Below are 19,468 nucleotides of genomic sequence, written 5' to 3' on the forward strand. Positions count from 1 at the left end.
ATTTGAAACATGCACAGGTGTGAATCTTAATTTTGTTCCTGAGGATTCCAGGGCAAGTTACTTATCTCTGTGCAGTCTCAAGTTTTGTTACTTGTAAAACAGGGTAAGTACCTCTCACAGAACAATGAAATGAGACATGAATGGGACAATGAAGAGGCGTAAATTCTTGCAGCCTTTTCAGGGTCAACAAATGGGATTCCTTATCTAACTAAAATTAATAAAACACATTCCTGCAAGGTCAATACATTCTCACTGTAGTGCACAAATCCTGTTATTTCATGGCCTCCACTAAGTCATTTTGGTTTAATGCTCAGCAAGACAGAAGCATATTTGTGGAAGTGATTTTTTTCTTTTTAGAATTCTAGTGGTTAAAGAACCACATTTTGCCTAGTTGACAAATTTTCTTTACTTATGCTTGTGTCCACATGATTGTAAAAATGCAAACAGTGCCAATGGCCACTTTGGTAAAAACACACAGTGTTCAAACCTATGAAGGATTACATCCTTTGGACAGGTTTTATTCCCAGGATATCAAACCCCTTGGCCATGACAGCAGCTACTGCTTCACATAGCAGCATACGCCACATGTTCACCTTCAATATTTTTCCTGAAAAGACAGAAAAAAGTTGTTAATTAACTTGTTTTCCTTTTTGAAAATCATTATTAAAGAATCTATGTTACTTGCAAATTTTAGTTAGAAGTGCATAGCCCAAACCACACATGTTTTTGGGTTTTAATTAGAATCTTCTTTACCTTAAATTATGAAGACAGACAATTTAAAAAATAAAGGCATTTCTGTTAAGAAATATGTTTTTAACTATTAAGAGATATAAGGTATGCAAGGATGAGAACAGCAAATTTTAACTTTCTTTTAAAAAACTGTCCTAGTCCTCATGGTCTGAAATAACTATAAACCTCATTATCACAGTGGTGATTTTTTTCCCTAATAAAGTTTCAGTCCTCAGGCATGACTTTAACAAATGCCTACTTGCCTCGTAATACATTAATTCCGGCTACTTCATTAACTATGTAATATGACAGAGGGCAGAGGGCCTAAGGTAAGAAAAGATAACAATTGTTTTCCAATAAGTTTCCATTATCAAAAACACCCAAAGATTCCTTCTGGGACCCACAAACACATTGTGTTTGTTGGAAAATCCCTACTCTCAGTCATCTTCCATTTGTTTTCTTTGGAGTCCTAAGGTTCCATTTCATGTGCCTAATTGTAGAAAAGTAGACTAATTGGGCAGAGTTCCACTTCTGGTTGAAAGTGCTACTTCACATTTTGTCTTTTATATATGATATGGTTCACTGTGCAACTGCTAGGGAAAAAGTGGAAGTTTCCATGAATAAAATAAATCTGAAAACCACTCCCACACAATTCAAATGCTTTAATGGCACCCCATCCCTAATACGGCTACTAAATGAGACACTTGGACCTGGGTGCAGTGGCTCACACATGTATAAGTCCAGCTATTCGGGAGGCTCAAGTGGGAGAATCACTTGAGGCCAGAAGTTTCAGGCTTCAGTGACCTATGATTTCACCACTGTGCTCCAGCCCAAGATCCGTGTCTCTCACAAAAAAAAAAAAAAAAAAAGACACTCACCAGTCTGTCTATCTTTCTCCACACAGTAGCAGCTATCATAGAACTCTGTGAAAGTAGTTGCCAGCTCATATATATAATCACAGAGAGTGTGGAGAAATAAGTCATCTAAAATCTTTTGCAGAATCTCAGGGAACCGTAAAATGCACCGGCCTAGTTTCCATTCCTTCTCATGATCCAAAAGAATCTTGGTTTCTCGAGCGGCTTTTTGGAGCATTTCTTCATCAATATTGGCCAGACGTGCAATAGACCTTAAAAAAATAAAATAAAATCATCAGGCAATCACCACTGTTCCCCTTTTTTAGGCACACTCATTCTCCACTCGAAAATATGTACTAAGAAGTGATTCACGTAAATCAGAAATTATCACCGATTAAAAAGAAGTTCCTATAAAATGAAGTATTTTATTATATGACATACTATTAGGCAAAACTAATAACCTGATCTAAAGCATTTCATAATACTAAAAATGGAAATATAATTCTTTTAGGGGATCAGCTGACACTTTCTAGGTATTTAAACATACAGCATCTAGAAGAGTATCGGCAAGTGCAGTTAAGGCCAGGTTTACGGATTCCGGGATAACTTGCAACACTAAAAGAGCACGTATTTCCAAAGATGCTTGTAGGCAGAAAAATAAATCTGAAAAAAACACTTTAGGCTGAGCGTGACGGCTCATGCCTGTAATCCCAGCACTCTGGGAGGCCGAGGCGGGTGAATCACTTGAGGTCCGGAGTTCCAGACCTGCCTGGCCAACATGGTGAAACCCTGTCTCTACCAAAAATACAAAACTTAGCTGGGCATGGTGGTGAGTGCCTGTAATCCCTCCTACTGGGGAGGCTGAGGCAGGAGAATCACTTGAACCCAGGAGGTGGAGGTTGCAGTGAGCCGAGATCGCCCCATTGCACTCCAGCTTGGGCAACAGAGTGAGACTCCGTCTCAAAAACAAACAAACAAACAAACAAACAAACAAAACACTTTAGGAGTCAGGTGTAATGGTGGTATATCAGTAATCCCAGCTACTCAGGAGGCTGAGGTGGGTGGATCATTTGAGCCCAAGACCCCGTCTCATTTCAAAAAAAAAAAAAAAAGAAAATATTTTTGAGTAACTAAATATGTTTTCATTTGATTCACAATAAAACAATGCCTACCCACAATTACCTGATTCTAGTGAAGGCATACAACAAGTAAGCAGCTGTATTTCCTTTGTCATCTAGCATTTTGTCAAAGGAGAAGACGTAGTCATTCAACCGGTTATGGGAAAGGTCAGCATATTTGATACAGCCATATGCGACGGATGTCTGAGCAGCATTCAATTCCTCTGCAGTTAAGACCTTTGGGAAAAACAAAACAGTATTTCATAGCTTACTGACTGCTGCTTCTGCCCTGGTGTCTCATAGGCATAAGACTGGGGTAGGGAACATCTAATGGTATTCTTTTACCAATAAACTTTAATAAACACTGACACTGAGGCAGAAGGACATGGGCCAATGTACAAACAAAATAATGAAAATATAAAACGCATTACGCACAACAAAGAATGTTTATATGAGAAACTGAATTTGTAAAATGTAAAATGTCAGCATGCATACCTTTCTCCAGTGTATTCAGTAGATATGAAACCAGAAGCATCAATTATTAGTTTATATCCACTTCATACTATGAACATTGTGAGGTTATAGGAAACAGAGTAACACCGAAAACTACAAACAAAAAGTTAGGGTTAAATAATTAATTGAAATCAAGGGTGTATTAAGAGTAGATAAAAGAACCCATTCACTGATTTGCTAATATTTGCTCAAGTATTCTGAAGCATTATTAGGTCACAAGTAAGTAATTAAGGATTTTTGCTTCTCGCCATGACAGAATACCTTGCAGCAGACTAACCATTCTACCAAAAGCAACTATTTAAAAGCTGGGTTAAACATATGAAACAACTGTTTGAAGTCACTAGAGAGCATCAACACAAGCAAAGTTGAAGGGACTATAGTTCTTAGAAGAACAAAAACATTGGGGATGAGTCCATAATCACTTGGCTTTTGCCCTAAGGGCATTTTTCAAATCACTACATAGTGGACAGAACCCAAGCAGAAAGAAGTAGTCTTACTGAGGAGAGAAGACAAGAGTTTAGAGTATGGGGCTGCCAAAGAAGCAAGGACACAATCCCCAAAAAGAAGGAGCCACAGAAGAGTCAAAGACTCTGTGAACAAATTTCTTTCAAATGTCATATGGCTGGCATGCACAAGGCAAGATCCAAAAAATCTATCAGGAAAGCAAGTGGTAATTAAAGAGCTGAGCAGTGATTTCAGCAGCTGTGTGACACTAGGCAGTTCTGCAGTGGCAAAATGGAAGGGCATTAGCACACACACCATTGAAAGATGGCCAGAGGGCCATATTTCAGGAGTAAGGACCTCACCCTAGTCATAAAGGTAAAATTTAAATAGTTCAGCCCTAAAGAAGCATAAGGCCAATATGAACAGGGTCAAGATAATCAGCTGGTATGCTATCTATCGGCTAGAAGAAAACATAACAGTCTCTGGAGGGAAATAACCTCAGCCAGAATCTTTATAATTTTCTCTTCATAATGCCCAGCACCCATAACAAATAAATCTTTCTAAAAAAGCAAGATGAGCCATGCCTGTAATGCTCATGCCTGTAATTGGCTCATAGCTGTAATGCAGCTACTTGGGAGTCTGAGGTGGAAGGATCACTTGAGACCAGGAGTTTGAGACCAGCCTGGACAACACAGACCCCTATCTCTTGGGAGGGGAAAAAAGATAAAAGAGCAAGATGAAATAACTAAATACTAAGGAGGGGGACTACAAAGAAAGGGCTAGCAGAGAATCAAGACAACAGAAACAAAAGAAAAAAGATAATAGCAACTTTAAAGTCTGAAATTGTTTAAGATGAAGCTACTTAAAAAATACTTATTAATGACAAAGGGGGAAAATACTAACTTTACAGGGGAGAAAACTGATACCATCACCTTACCAAAGAGATCAAAATTATTATTATTAATTATGAAGCTTATCAATATCATGTGCCTCCCGATATGAACTGATAAGAACTCTACATCTATTCTTGTAAGACTGTATAACCTGGAAACAGACTTAACAGAACAGGAGCCAGTATCAGACAAATCCAACTAAGTGATATTCCAAAAAAACTAACTGACCGGCAGACTTCAGAAGTGTTGAGGTCATGAAAGTCAAAGACAGACCAAGGACCGAACTGCCCAGATTAAAGATAAGGAGACATGATAACTAAATGTGACATGTTATCCTGGACTGGATGTTAGACTAGAAAAAGGTCATTAGTGAGATCAACTGTGCAACCAGAATAAGGACTGCAGATTAGTTAATGGTATTGTATCAATGTTAATTTCCTGATTTTGATAATCATACTATATAGCTATGAAAGATATTAGTATCTGGGGATACTAAATGAAAGATACAAAATTCTTTGTAATATCTTGCAACTTTTTTATGTCTAAAACTGTTTTAAAATGTTTAAAGAAAACTATGATTAACATGTTCAAAAAATTGAAAGGAAAACAGTAAGAAAAATGGAAGAAAAGATGAAAAATTTCAAGAAATACCTTAAACACAGAATACCAAAATATAATATCTGAAGTAGAAAATATTCAAAATAAAGCAAAGAGAAAAAAATGAATTAGAGCATAAGAAACACGTGAGATACAAAGTTCTAACATATGTACTTGGAGTACCAAAAATAACAGAATGAGGAAAAGTAGTAGCATTTGAAGAGATATGGCCAAGGATTCTCCTAACCTGATGAAAGAACTCAACCCACAGATTTAGGAAGTTCAGCAGCCCCCAGAGAGTAAATACAAAAATGATTCCCCAAACCACACTTAGGCATTTCTTAGTCAAAGGACTAAAAATAAAGCCTAAGAAAAATACTAAAAAAAGTCTGAGAAGAGGGAGCCAAGATGGCCGAATAGGAACAGCTCCCGTCTCCAGCTCCCAGCCCCAGTGACACAGAAGACGGGTGATTTCTGCAATTCTGCTTGAGGTACCAGTTTCATCTCACTAGGGAGTGCCTAACAGTGGGTGCAGGACAGTCGGTGAAGCGCACTGTGCGCGAGCCGAAGCAGGGCGAGGCATTGCCTCACTCGGGAAGCACAAGGGGTCAGGGAGTTCCCTTTCCTAGTCAAAGAAAGGGGAAACAGAGGGCACCTGGAATATCGGGTCAGTCCCATCCTAATACTGCGCTTTTCCAACGGGCCTGGAAAACGGCACACTAGGAGATTGTGTCCCGCACCTGGCTCGGAGGGTTCTATGCCCACGGAGTCTCGCTGATTGCTAGCACAGCAGTCTGAGATCAAGCTGCAAGGCGGCAGCGAGGCTGGGGGAGGGGCGCCCGCCATTGCCCAGGCTTGCTTAGGTAAACAAAGCAGCCAGGAAGCTCGAACTGGGTGGAGCCCACCACAGCTCAAGGAGGCCTGCCTGCCTCTGTAGGCTCCACCTCTGGGGGCAGGGCACAGACAAACAAAAACTCAGCAAGAACCTCCACAGCCTTAAATGTCCCTGTCTGACTGACAGCTTTGAAGAGAGTAGTGGTTCTCCCAGCATGCAGCTGGAGATCTGAGAACGGACAGACTGCCTCCTAAAGTGGGTCCCTCACCCCTGAGCAGCCTAACTGGGAGGCACCCCCCCAGTAGGGACAGACTGACACCTCATTCAACCGGGTACTCCTCTGAGACAAAACTTTCAGAGGAACTATCAGACAGCTGAATTTGTGGTCTCACGAAAATCTGCTGCTCTGCAGCCACCGCTGCTGACACCCAGCCAAACAGGGTCTGGAGTGGACCTCTAGTAAACTCCAACAGACCTGCAGCTGAGGGTCCTGTCTGGTAGAAGGAAAACTAACAAACAGAAAGGACATCCACACCAAAAACCCATCTGTACATCACCATCATCAAAGACAAAAAGTAGATAAAACCACAAAGATGGGGAAAAAACAGACCAAAAAAACTGGAAACTCTAAAAAACAGAGCACCTCTCGTCCTCCAAAAGAACGCAGTTCCTCACCAGCAACGGAACAAAGCTGGATGGAGGATGACTTTGATGAGTTGAGAGAAGAAGGCTTCAGACGATCAAACTACTCTGAGCTACGAGAGGAAATTCAAAACAATAGCAAAGAAGTTAAAAACTTTGAAAAAAAATTAGAAGGATGGATAACTAGAATAACCAATGGAGAGAAGGGCATCAAGGAGCTGATGGAGCTGAAAGCCAAGTTTCGAGAACTACGCGAAGATTGCAGAAGCCTCAGTAGCAGATGCGATCAACTGGAAGAAAGGGTATCGCTGATGGAAGATGAAATGAATGAAATGAAGAGAGAAGGGAAGTTTAGAGAAAGAAGAATAAAAAGAAATGAACAAAGCCTCCAAGAAATTTGGGACTATGTGAAAAGACCAAACCTACGTCTGATTGGTGTACCTGAAAATGATGGGGAGAATGGAACCAAGTTGGAAAACACTCTGCAAGATATTATCCAGGAGAACTTCCCCAATCTAGCAAGGCAGGCCAGCATTCAGATTCAGGAAATACAGAGAACGCCACAAAGATACTCCTCGAGAAGGGCAACTCCAAGACACATAATTGTCAGATTCACCAAAGTTGAAATGAAGGAAAAAATGTTAAGGGCAGCCAGAGAGAAAGGCTGGGTTACCCACAAAGGGAAGCCCATCAGACTAACAGCTGATCTCTCAGCAGAAACTCTACAAGCCAGAAGAGAGTGGGGGCCGATATTCACCATTCTTAAAGAAAAGAATTTTCAACCCAGAATCTCCTATCCCGCCAAACTAAGCTTCATAAGTGAAGGAGAAATAAAATACTTTACAGACAAGCAAACGCTGAGTGATTTTGTTACCACCAGGCCTGCCCTAAAAGAGCTCCTGAAGGAAGCACTAAACATGGAAAGGAACAACCGGTACCAGCCACTGCAAAAACATGCCAAATTGTAAAGACCATCGAGGCTAGGAAGAAACTATAGCAACTAATGAGCAAAATAACCAACTAACATCATAATGACAGGATCAGATTCACACATAACAATATTAACGTTAAATGTAAATGGGCTAAATGCTCCAATCAAAAGACACAGACTGGCAAACTGGATAAGGAGTCAGGACCCATCAGTGTGCTGTATTCAGGAAACCCATCTCACGTGCAGAGACACACACAGACTCAAAATAAAGGGATGGAGGAAGATCTATCAAGCAACTGGAAATCAAAAAAAGGCAGGGGTTGCAATCCTAGTCTCTGATAAAATAGACTTTAAACCAACAAAGATCAAAAGAGACAAAGAAGGCCATTACATAATGGTAAAGGGATCAATTCAACAAGAAGAGCTAACTATCCTAAATATATATGCACCCAACACAGGAGCACCCAGATTCATAAAGCAAGTCCTCAGTGACCTACAAAGGGACTTAAACTCCCACACAATAATAATGGGAGATTTTAACACCCCACTGTCAGCATTAGACAGATCAACGAGACAGAAAGTTAACAAGGATATCCAGGAATTGAACTCAGCTCTACGTAAAGTGGACCTAATAGACATCTACAGAACTCTCCACCCCAAGTCAACAGAATATACATTTTTTTCAGCACCACACCACACCTATTCCAAAATTGACCACATAGTTGGAAGTAAAGCTCTTCTCAGCAAATGTAAAAGAACAGAAATTATAACAAACTGTCTCTCAGACCACAGTGCAATCAAACTAGAACTCAGGATTAAGAAACTCACTCAAAACCGCTCAACTACATGGAAACTGAACAACCTGCTCCTGAATGACTATTGGGTACATAATGAAATGAAGGCAGAAATAAAGATGTTCTTTGAAACCAACGAGAACAAAGACACAACATACCAGAATCTCTGGGACACGTTCAAAGCAGTGTGTAGAGGGAAATTTATAGCACTAAATGCCCACAAGAGAAAGCAGGAAAGATCCAAAATTGACACCCTAACATCACAATTAAAAGAACTAGAAAAGCAAGAGCAAACACATTCAAAAGCTAGCAGAAGGCTAGAAATAACTAAAATCAGAGCAGAACTGAAGGAAATAGAGACACAAAAAACCCTTCAAAAAATTAATGAATCCAGGAGCTGGTTTTTTGAAAAGATCAACAAAATTGATGGACCGCTAGCAAGACTAATAAAGAAGAAAAGAGAGAAGAATCAAATAGATGCAATAAAAAACGAAAAAGGGGATATCACCACCGATCCCACAGAAATACAATCTACCATCAGAGAATACTACAAAATCCTCTATGCAAATACACTAGAAAATCTAGAAGAAATGGATAAATTCCTGGACAAATACACCCTCCCAAGACTAAACCAGGAAGAAGTTGAATCTCTGAATAGACCAATAACAGGTTCTGAAATTGTGGCAATAATCAATAGCTTACCAACCAAAAAGAGTCCAGGACCTGATGGATTCACAGCTGAATTCTACCAGAGGTACAAGGAGGAACTGGTACCATTCCTTCTGAAACTATTCCAATCGATAGAAAAAGAGGGAATCCTCCCTAACACATTTTACGAAGCCAGCATCGTCCTGATACCAAAACCTGGCAGAGACTTAACCAAAAAAGAGAATTTCAGACCAATATCCTTGATGAACATTGATGCAAAAATCCTTAATAAAATACTGGCAACCCGAATCCAGCAGCACATCAAAAAGCTTATCCACCATGATCAAGTGGGCTTCATCCCTGGGATGCAAGGCTGGTTCAACATACGCAAATCAATAAATGTAATCCAGCATATAAACAGAACCAAAGACAAAAACCACATGATTATCTCAATAGATGCAGAAAAGGCCTTTGACAAAATTCAACAACCCTTCATGCTAAAAACTGTCAATAAATTAGGTATTGATGGGACATATCTCAAAATAATAATAGCTATCTATGACAAACCCACAGCCAATATCATACTGAATGGGCAAAAACTGGAAGCATTCCCTCTGAAAACTGGCACAAGACAGGGATGCCCTCTCTCACTGCTCCTATTCAACATAGTGCTGGAAGTTCTGGCCAGAGCAATCAGGCAGGAGAAGGAAATAAAGGGTATTCAATTAGGAAAAGAGGATGTCAAATTGTCCCTGTTTGCAGATGACATGATTGTATATCTAGAAAACCCCATTGTCTCAGCCCAAAATCTCCTTAAGCTGATTAGCAACTTCAGCAAAGTCTCAGGATACAAAATTAATGTACAAAAGTCACAAGTATTCTTGTACACCAATAACAGACAAACAGAGAGCCAAATCATGAGTGAACTCCCATTCACAGTTGCTTCAAAGAGAATAAAATACCTAGGAATCCAACTTACAAGGGATGTGAAAGACCTCTTCAAGGAGAACTACAAACCACTGCTCAATGAAATAAAAGAGGATACAAACAAATGGAAGAACATTCCATGCTCATGGGTTGGAAGAATCAATATCGTGAAAATGGCCATACTGCCCAAGGTAATTTATAGATTCAATGCCATCCCCATCAAGCTACCAATGACTTTCTTCACAGAATTGGAAAAAACTACTTTAAAGTTCATATGGAACCAAAAAAGAGCCCGCATTGCCAAGTCAATCCTAAGCCAAAAGAACAAAGCTGGAGGCATCACGCTACCTGACTTTAAACTCTACTACAAGGCTACAGTAACCAAAACAGCATGGTACTGGTACCACAACAGAGACATAGATCAATGGAACAGAACAGAGCCCTCAGAAATGATGCCGCATAGCTACAACTATCTGATCTTTGACAAACCTGACAAAAACAAGAAATGGGGAAAGGATTCCCTATTTAATAAATGGTGCTGGGAAAACTGGCTAGCCATATGTAGAAAGCTGCAACTGGATCCCTTCCTTACACCTTATACAAAAATTAATTCAAGATGGATTAAAGACTTATATGTTAGACCTAAAACCATTAAAATCCTACAAGAAAACCTAGGCAATACCATTCAGGACATAGGCGTGGGCAAGGACTTCATGTCTAAAACACCAAAAGCAATGGCAACAAAAGCCAAAATCGACAAATGGGATCTCATTAAACTAAAGAGCTTCTGCACAGCAAAAGAAACTACCATCAGAGTGAACAGGCAACCTACACAATGGGAGAAAATTTTTGCAACCTACTCATCTGACAAAGGGCTAATATCCAGAATCTACAATGAACTCAAACAAATTTACAAGAAAAAAACAACCCCATCAAAAAGTGGGCAGAGGACATGAACAGACACTTCTCAAAAGAAGACATTTATGAAGCCAAAAAACACATGAAGAAATGCTCATCATCACTGGCCATCAGAGAAATGCAAATCAAAACCACAGTGAGATACCATCTCACATCAGTTAGAATGGCCATCATTAAAAAATCAGGAAACAACAGGTGCTGGAGAGGATGTGGAGAAATAGGAACACTTTTACACTGTTGGTGGGACTGTAAACTAGTTCAACCATTGTGGAAGTCAGTGTGGCGATTCCTCAGGGATCTAGAACTAGAAATACCATTTGATCCAGCCATCCCATTACTGGGTATATACCCAAAGGACTATAAATCATGCTGCTATAAAGACACATGCACACGTATGTTTATTGCGGCACTATTCATAATAGCAAAGAGTTGGAACCAACCCAAATGTCCAACAACGATAGACTGGATTAAGAAAATGTGGCACATATACACCATGGAATACTATGCAGCCGTAAAAAATGATGAGTTCGTGTCCTTTGTAGGGACATGGATGAAACTGGAAAACATCATTCTCAGTAAACTATCGCAAGGACAAAAAACCAAACACCGCGTGTTCTCACTCATAGGTGGGAATTGAACAATGAGAACTCATGGACACAGGAAGGGGAACATCACACTCCGGGGACTGTTGTGGGGTGGGGGGAGGGGGGAGGGACAGCATTAGGAGATACACCTAATGCTAAATGACGAGTTAATGGGTACAGGAAATCAACATGGCACATGAATACATATGTAACAAACCTGCACATTGTGCACATGTACCCTAAAACCCTAAAGTATAATAAAAAAAAAAAAAAGTCTGAGAAAAAGACATACTTTCAAAGGAGAAACAATGAAACTTACAACTGATTTTCAAAGGAAACTACGGTAGCTGGAAGACAATGGAGTATAATTTTTATTTATTTCCTCCCCCAGCCCCACTGGTCCTCTCTAGTTCTGTGGAATGTCATTTCTAAAAATGCTGAAAGAAAACAGCTGCCAAACTAGAATTCTATACCCAATAAAAACATTGTTCAAAACTGAAGGCATCATAAAGATGTTTTTGGACAAACAAAAATTCTGAAAGAATTTGTCACCCCAGCAGACATGTGCTGAAAAAAATAAAGACCTTCAGATTGTGGAAAAATAATCCCAGGTGGAATTAAAAAACTGCAGGAAAGGGCAAAAATATATAGATAAATGCAAGTACTGATGGTCTAATGCAAAATAATAATAATAATGATAAATGGGCAAAAGAGTTAACAGACTCTTCACAAGAGAAGATTATCTAGATGACCAATAAGCCTAGGAAATGCAGTCAGGCAGGGCACGGTGGCTCATGCCTGTAATCCCAGCACTTTGAGAGCCTGAGGCAGGCAGATTGCTGAGTCCAGGGGTTTGAGACCCACCTGGTCAACATGGTGAAACCTCATCTCTGAAAACAATACAAAACAAAAATTAACGTGGTGTGTTGGCATGTGCCTGTAGTTCCAGCTACTCAGGAGGCTGAGGCAGAATTGCTTGAACCCGGGAGACGGAGGTTGCAGTGAGCCAAGATTGTGCCACTGTACTACAGCCTGGGTGACAGGGTGAGATTCTGTCTTAAGAAAGAAAGAAAGAAGCCGGGCACAGTGGCTCACACCTGTAATCCTAGCACTTTTGGAGGCAGAGGCAGGGCAGATAACGAGTTCAGGAGATCGAGACCATCCTGGCTAACATGGTGAAACCCCGTCTCTACTAAAAAAAAAAAAAAAAAAAAAATACAAAAAATTAGCTGGGAGTGATGGCGGGCGCCTGTAGTCCCAGCTACTTGGGAGGCTGAGGCAGGAGAATGGCGTGAACCTGGAAAGCGGAGCTTGCAGTGAGCCGAGATTGTGCCACTGCACTCCAGCCTTGGCGACAGAGCGAGACTCTGTCTCAAAAAAAAAAAAAAAAGGAAAGAAAGAAAAATAAAGATAGTGAATATCGTCAATATCATTATTCATCAGAGGAATGAAATTTTAACCACAATAAGTCACTGTGCACTCACCGAAAAGCTAAAATAAAAAACACTGACTAAACCAATTGTCAAGGTTAATATGTCAACTTGACTGGACTGAAGGATACAAAGTATTGATCCTGGGTGTGTCTGTGAGTGTTGTCAAAGGAGATTAACATTTCAGTCAGTGGTCTGGGAAAGGCAGACCCACTCTTAATGGGGGGGCATCATCTAATCAGCTGCCAGTGAATATAAAGCAGGGAGAAAAACGTGAAAAGAAGAGACTGGCCTAGCCTCTCGGCCTACATCTTTCTCCTGTGCTGGATGCTTCCTGCCCTTGAACATCTGACTCCAAGTTCTTCAGTTTTGGGACTCAGACTGGCTCTCCTTGCTCTTCAGCTTGCAGACAGCCTATTATGGGACCTTGTTGTTGTATAAGTTAATACTTAATAAACAACATCCCTTTATATGTATCTATCCTATTAGTTCTGTCCCTCTAGAGAATCCTAATACACCAGTATTGGTAAACACATGGTGCAATGAAACTCTCATTCGTTAGTAGTGGGAGTATACAACGGTCACCACTTTCTCCTTGGCAATTTTTAATAAAGTTAAGCATAAGCCAACCCTACAACCCAGCAATGCCATTCCTAGATATATATCCAAAAGAAAAAGCACATGTACCTCTAATAGGGCTTGAACAACAATGTTCAAAATCGCTTTGTATTCAGAACAGCCAACAACTGGAAATAATCCTAATGTCCATCCATAGGAGAATGGATAAACAAAATGTGGCACCTTCATATATCAGAATATCATGCAGCAATAAAAACAAATGAACTACAGCTGGGTTTGGTGGCTTATGCCTGTAAGCCTAGCACTTTGGGAGGGCAAGGTGAGTGGATCGCTTGAGCCCAGGAGTTCCAGCCTCGGCAACATGGCAAAACCCCATCTCTACAAAAAATACGAAAATTAGCCGGGCATGGCAGTGGGTGCCTATAGTCCCAGCTACCCGGGAGGCTGAGGTAGAAGGATCACTTGAGCCCAGGAGGTCGAGATGCGGTGAGCCATGATCTTGCCACTGCACTCCAGCCTGAGCGACAGAGACTCTGTCTCAAACAAAACAAAACCAAAAACATATGAACTACTGATGCACATGGAAAAGGGCATATACTAAGTGATTTCATTTATGCGAAATTCCAGAATAAGCAAAAGTGATTTATGGTGACAGGAAAATCTCTGGGGTGATGGAAATATATGTTGATTGGTGTTCTAAGGCATATATATGTAAAAATTCATTAAGCTGTGCATTTTACTATACACATTTAAAATTAACTTAAAAAAATACTAGCTGGGGTGGTTAAAAAGAGTTAAAGCAATTTTTGTCATCAGGCAGACTAACAGACAGCTAGATGACTAAACTTACCACTTTTCATCTGACTGTGCCAGATGAGCCTAGACCAGTGATTTCGCTGGATCATGGGGGCAGATTCCTTATGGCTTGGTGCTGTCTTGGTGATAGTGAGTTCTTGTGAGATCTGGTCATTTAAGTGTGTGGCACCTTCTCCCGCTACTCTCTCTCTCTTGCTCCTGCTTTAGCCATGTGAAGTGCCTGCTCCCCCCTTCATCTTCCCCCATGAATAAAAGTTCCCTGAGGCCTTCCCAGAAGCCAACTGATGCTGGTGCCATGCTCCTACAGCCAGAAGAACCATGAGCCAATTAAACCTCTTTTATAAATTACCCAGTCTCAGGTATGCATGATCTCTCTCCTCTACTGCTCTAAACTTCAAAAAAAAAATTTTTTTTTCTTGTTTACTTTTCATTTCCTCCAAATTCCACACAAACTGAAAGACAGTCTGTTCTAAAGGTGCTATGAAAGGCCATCATGTTGCCTGCTCTGAAGGTTCATCAATGGCCTTGGGTGGCAAGAACTGACTGCTATGACCACTCTACAAATGCTCCCAAGAAGGAGCACGGCACATGTAGACACTGATGTGAGCTGACGAATCAAACCTTCAGTCTGCAATATTCTCCCATCATTGGGAACTGCTGTTAAGCAGCACGGATACTAAGCTACATTAACAAAGGAGGAAAAAGCCAAGGTCTTTTTTAATTGCCAAGAACTATATTTTCTAAATAAATGCTCAGCAATTCCCAAAATAAACTTACTGTGCAATAAAGTCAGAGCAATATAAGCCTTGTCCTAGGTGGGACTGACTCCTTATACTTCTCCTCAGTTCTCTCAATAAAAACAAAAATGAAAAATCACAATGCTTGATACACATTATGCCAATAAGGCTTTGAATTACCTTGTCTCTTTCTTTTTCCTTCAACTTATCCATGGATCGTTTTAGTCCTTCTCCCAGAAGGTCCACGAGGCGCACTGTTTCACCCGAACGTGTTTTAAACTTTTTCCTAAAAAATGTAAAACCCCCCAATCAGATTTTGAAAGACTTTTCGACTTAGAAATCTTTGAAAATGAAGGTTTGAGAGACCTGACCACAAACTGCAACATATGTTTTACATCTCTAAGGTACATGTTGCCCCTGAGAACTATGAAGAGAGGGTTGATGCCAATGGTAACAATGCCTTATGCCAGTCATCAAGCAAGGAGAGTACTACATGAAACACTGTGCTTTCAAGTGTCTTTCATCTCCAGCCCTCAACTCAAAGCATCCTATGCTTTAGCCCTCAAAAGCACTCTCTACATATTTACCTTTAATAAGTTTCCTAACAGAGAAAGAAGATATTTGTTAATTTGTTTGCTTTCTTGGAATACTGAGTTTGGCTTACATGTTTCACCTTTTTAGAAAAATTACCCATTAAAATATATGTTTCTAGAATTCCTGGGAAAGTCAGCAAATCCTTTGACAAAATCTCACTTGAATTTCTCTGTATACTAATTCCCCTTGTTCAGTGGTAACCAAGCCTTGATTCATACCAGAATCGCCTGGCAAGCTTTAAGAAAGATGCTTGAGCAGCCAGTTGCTTGCTTGCTTCATTCACTCATTTATTTATTTTTAGAGACAGGGTCTTGCTCTGTCACCCAGGCTGGAGTGAAGTAGTATGACCACAGCTCACTGTAACCTTGAACTCCTGGGCTTAAGTAATCCTTCTACCTTACCCTCCCACGTAGCTAATTCTATAGGTGCGAGCTACCACACCTGGTTAAGTTTTTAATTTTTATAGAGATGGTGTCTCTCACTATGTTGCCCAGGCTCCTATCAAACTCCTGGTCTCAAGTGATCCTCCCACCTCAGCCTCCCAAAGTGTTGGAATTACAGGCCGGAGACACTGCACCTGGCCCAGTTCCTTAAAAAAAAAAAAAAAAAAAAAGAAAGAAAAAAGAGAAAAACCCCCAGGATGCTAGGGCCCTGTTCAGATCCACTGCAATCAGAATCACTACGGATATGGCAAAAGCAGTCATAAGCATTGCCCTGGGCAGTCGCTGTTAAAAAGCATTTTGAGAAAACTGAATTTTACGTATTAAACAAAAAAGTTTACATAACACCAAGGATATAGTATCATTTTCCTTTTTTTGGTGTGTGTGTGGGCTGTTTAAAAAATCCCTCAAACACAACAATGAAGCATGCTTTTCTAACACAAAGAGTACCAAAATGAATGTGCTACTTTCTGTTAAAGTTTTATTTCCAGAGCTTGCCTAAGCAAGAATCTACTTGCCCTGTAAAATTCTGCTTATACAGAATTAAAACTCCTTTATTATCCCACAAATACATTATATATTTCGACAGCTTTCTTTAGCCCATACACTCCTTCTTAAGTGTCCAACTTTCAAATCTCTGATAAAATGAAACTCATCATGAAGACCAGTCAAAATGCTAAAAGAACCTTCCTTAATCTTTCTACTTTGCAATTACTGTTCCTTTCAGTTACTCCCTACCTGTGCCTGCCTTGAATTTTTGTTTTTTTGTGTTGGTCTATTCTGACTAGTGGCTCTACAATGAGGGATGCGTATCTGAATATCGAGAGAGCTTTAAAAGAAAACACAGATGCCTAATACCCCCTTTAGACCCAATAAGTCAGTAACTCTCACAGTGGGGCTTGCATGTGTATTTTCAGAAGCTCCACAGGAAACTGCTCTGCTCTAGATGATAGCCTCTTTCAGAGAGGAGGTCATGTTCTGTGTACCTATGTATACACACTGTGGAGCATCCAACCAACACCATGCACAGCACATGCTCAATAAACAGATGCACAAGGAATAGCAGGAAGATGATGAAATAAAAAAAATTATCATTCAAAAAATTAAAACAGAAAATGTCATTTAAAAATAGCAGAATCTGTGAGCATTAAAAAAACAAACAAACCTTTTTTTAAGTCCCATCCCCCTCTGTGAGATTTTTTTTTTTTTTTTTTTTTTTGAGACGGAGTCTCGCTGTGTTGCCCAGGCTGGAGTGCAGTAGCACAATCGCAGCTCACTGCAAGCTACGCCTCCCGGGTTTACACCATTCTCCTGCCTCAGCCTCCCGAGTAGCTAGGACTACAGGCACCTGCCACCACGCCCAGCTAATTTTTGTACTTTTAGTAGAGACGGGGTTTCACCATGTTGGCCAGGCTGGTCTCAAATCCTCACCTCGTGATCCACCTGCCTTGGCCTCCCAAAGTGCTGGGATTACAGGTGTGAGCCACTGTGCCTGGCCCAAAATTAAAAAAAAAAAGGGCGGGGGGGATAGGATACTGTAACTACACAATGCTGAGTGCAGGAAAATTTTAAAAATTATCAAGAATCCTTTAGCCATTATATGACAAATGAATTAAATGCCATAATATGAGCACTAGTGAGTAATTTTAAGGAAGTGTCAGAATATCATCTAAATGTCCAAAAAACCAACCGTTAAGAAACTAAGATACTATGAAGTAATGACCAACTTACTGTTTTGTTTTAAAAAACTTTATGTCCATAAACACTATAATAAGGACTTAGTGTCTTCTTAGTTGTTCTTTTTGTTTTTGAGACAGAGTCTCACTCTGTCACCCAGGCTGGAGCCCAGTGATGTGATCTCACCTCACTGTAACTTCCATGTCGATGCTCAAGTAATCCTCAGCTGGGCTTACAGGTGCATGCCAGTACGCCCGGCTAAGTTTTCTTTTTTTTGTTTTTGGCAGATACGGGGTTTCACCATGTTGCCTAGTTTAGTCTTAAACTCCTGGGCTCACGCAATCCTCCAGCATTGGCCTCCTAAAGTGCTGGAATTACAGGCGTGAGAGCCACTGTGCCTAGCCCCTAGTGTCTTTTGATTTCAAAAAAGTGCAGATCCATGGAGAAGAAACACAATTAGAAAATGTTGTTCCCAACAAGGTCTTTGAGCTCCACAAATCTGTATCTAAGATAATACCTTAACACATCTAATCTGCCTTTTACATGTTCAATTAGGGCTTTTGTACATTGGCTGGCCAAACATCTTGAGCTACTTCATCTGGTTTTTTAGAAGCATTACCACCTTTGTAGGATGGAAATATTTAGGCTTTGTTACCAAACGTAAGATGCCATGGATTTTTGGTAAGTGATCCTAGATACCAGTGAATACAGGAGGTTAAAACATGAAAAATGCTGTGCCTTTGAATTGAGGAATACTGTATGGAAACACGGTTGTATTTAACTTTTTATTTTATAAATATTGAAAATATAAAAAAAATTAGAAAATAGAAAAGCTGAAAGTATGAATATTAATACATAGTTCTCAATAAACAATATTTTTGGAGAGAACATAACAAAACCAGTGAATCTTAAAACTTAATTGGAATCTCAATAACTTATACCTTTTGCCTATGTTCAACTTTGAAGGGAAAAACAAAAACATTTATAAAATGCATAAGCTATGTTGTTGAATAGTGTCTGAAATCTGGGCAGGTATTGTAATAGATTTTATAATTTAGATTAGTGGGAGAGGAAACCCCTCATATATAATCTATTAGGTCTACAGTCTGGCTTTCACTAAACTTTGTACATACTATCTACCTAAAAGGCTACATTCTCTGGCAGTGATGATATAGATACAAAATCACTCAGCTGGGTTTACACCATTATAGCTTATGTGGACTAAAGAAAACTGTGGACTTTCTTAATTCTAATATGGTATCAAATGAAAAGTAGCCTCTTCCAAGTAAATGTGGGGGTCAAGTATATCATTACCATCTTCAGATTTTCCAGACTTACTTGTCTTCTCCTAGCACCACACCAAATCCAGCAAGGAAGACTCGAGTTACTTTAGGGTCATACCAACCAATCATTTGAGCAGCAGCAAATATTGTCTGGAAGTGCACAGACTGCAAATCAACAGAAACGGAAAGTTACTTGCTAGTCTTCTTTAAAGAAAAAAAAAAACACTTAAGGCTCTTTTGCTTAGGAATAGATGTGTAAAATTCAAATCGCTCATAAATCTTGTGAGACAAGTGCTATTATAAAACCTCCTCTTTTATTCCCTATATATGAGAAACACTAAGAGCAACACATATTTTCTACTATCTTCAAACGTTTTTAAAGCAACTGAATTAAGGGCAGGGTCACATGCAAAAACTTCAGTTACATTTTAGGTCTCACAATAACCCTATTGACAGGAACAACTGTTGAGGTTCAGAGGTTCCAG

General features: G+C 39.9%; 1 protein-coding gene across 6 annotated transcripts in view; it reads right to left on the reverse strand.

Moving 5' to 3' along the window:
* Positions 1–388: 388 nt before the first annotated feature.
* The window catches only part of LOC129486042 (arginine--tRNA ligase, cytoplasmic-like), a 39,991-nt gene continuing 20,911 nt past the window's right edge, over positions 389–19,468 (reverse strand). For 5 of the 6 annotated variants that reach the window (XM_063642623.1, XM_063642622.1, XM_063642625.1 and 2 more), the window contains 5 exons: positions 19,039–19,148; positions 15,170–15,275; positions 2,766–2,938; positions 1,608–1,855; positions 389–607 (listed from right to left, as the gene is read on the reverse strand). In XM_063642623.1, coding sequence (XP_063498693.1) covers positions 498–607; positions 1,608–1,855; positions 2,766–2,938; positions 15,170–15,275; positions 19,039–19,148 — 747 coding nt within the window. In that variant the 3' untranslated portion in view covers positions 389–497. Of the gene's footprint in view, positions 608–1,607; positions 1,856–2,765; positions 2,939–3,196; positions 3,308–15,169; positions 15,276–19,038; positions 19,149–19,468 lie in introns of those variants that run through there. The other variant, XR_010121664.1, reaches the window with a different exon arrangement.

Source organism: Symphalangus syndactylus, chromosome 7 (assembly GCF_028878055.3).
Source record: "Symphalangus syndactylus isolate Jambi chromosome 7, NHGRI_mSymSyn1-v2.1_pri, whole genome shotgun sequence".
Lineage (NCBI taxonomy): Eukaryota > Metazoa > Chordata > Mammalia > Primates > Hylobatidae > Symphalangus > Symphalangus syndactylus.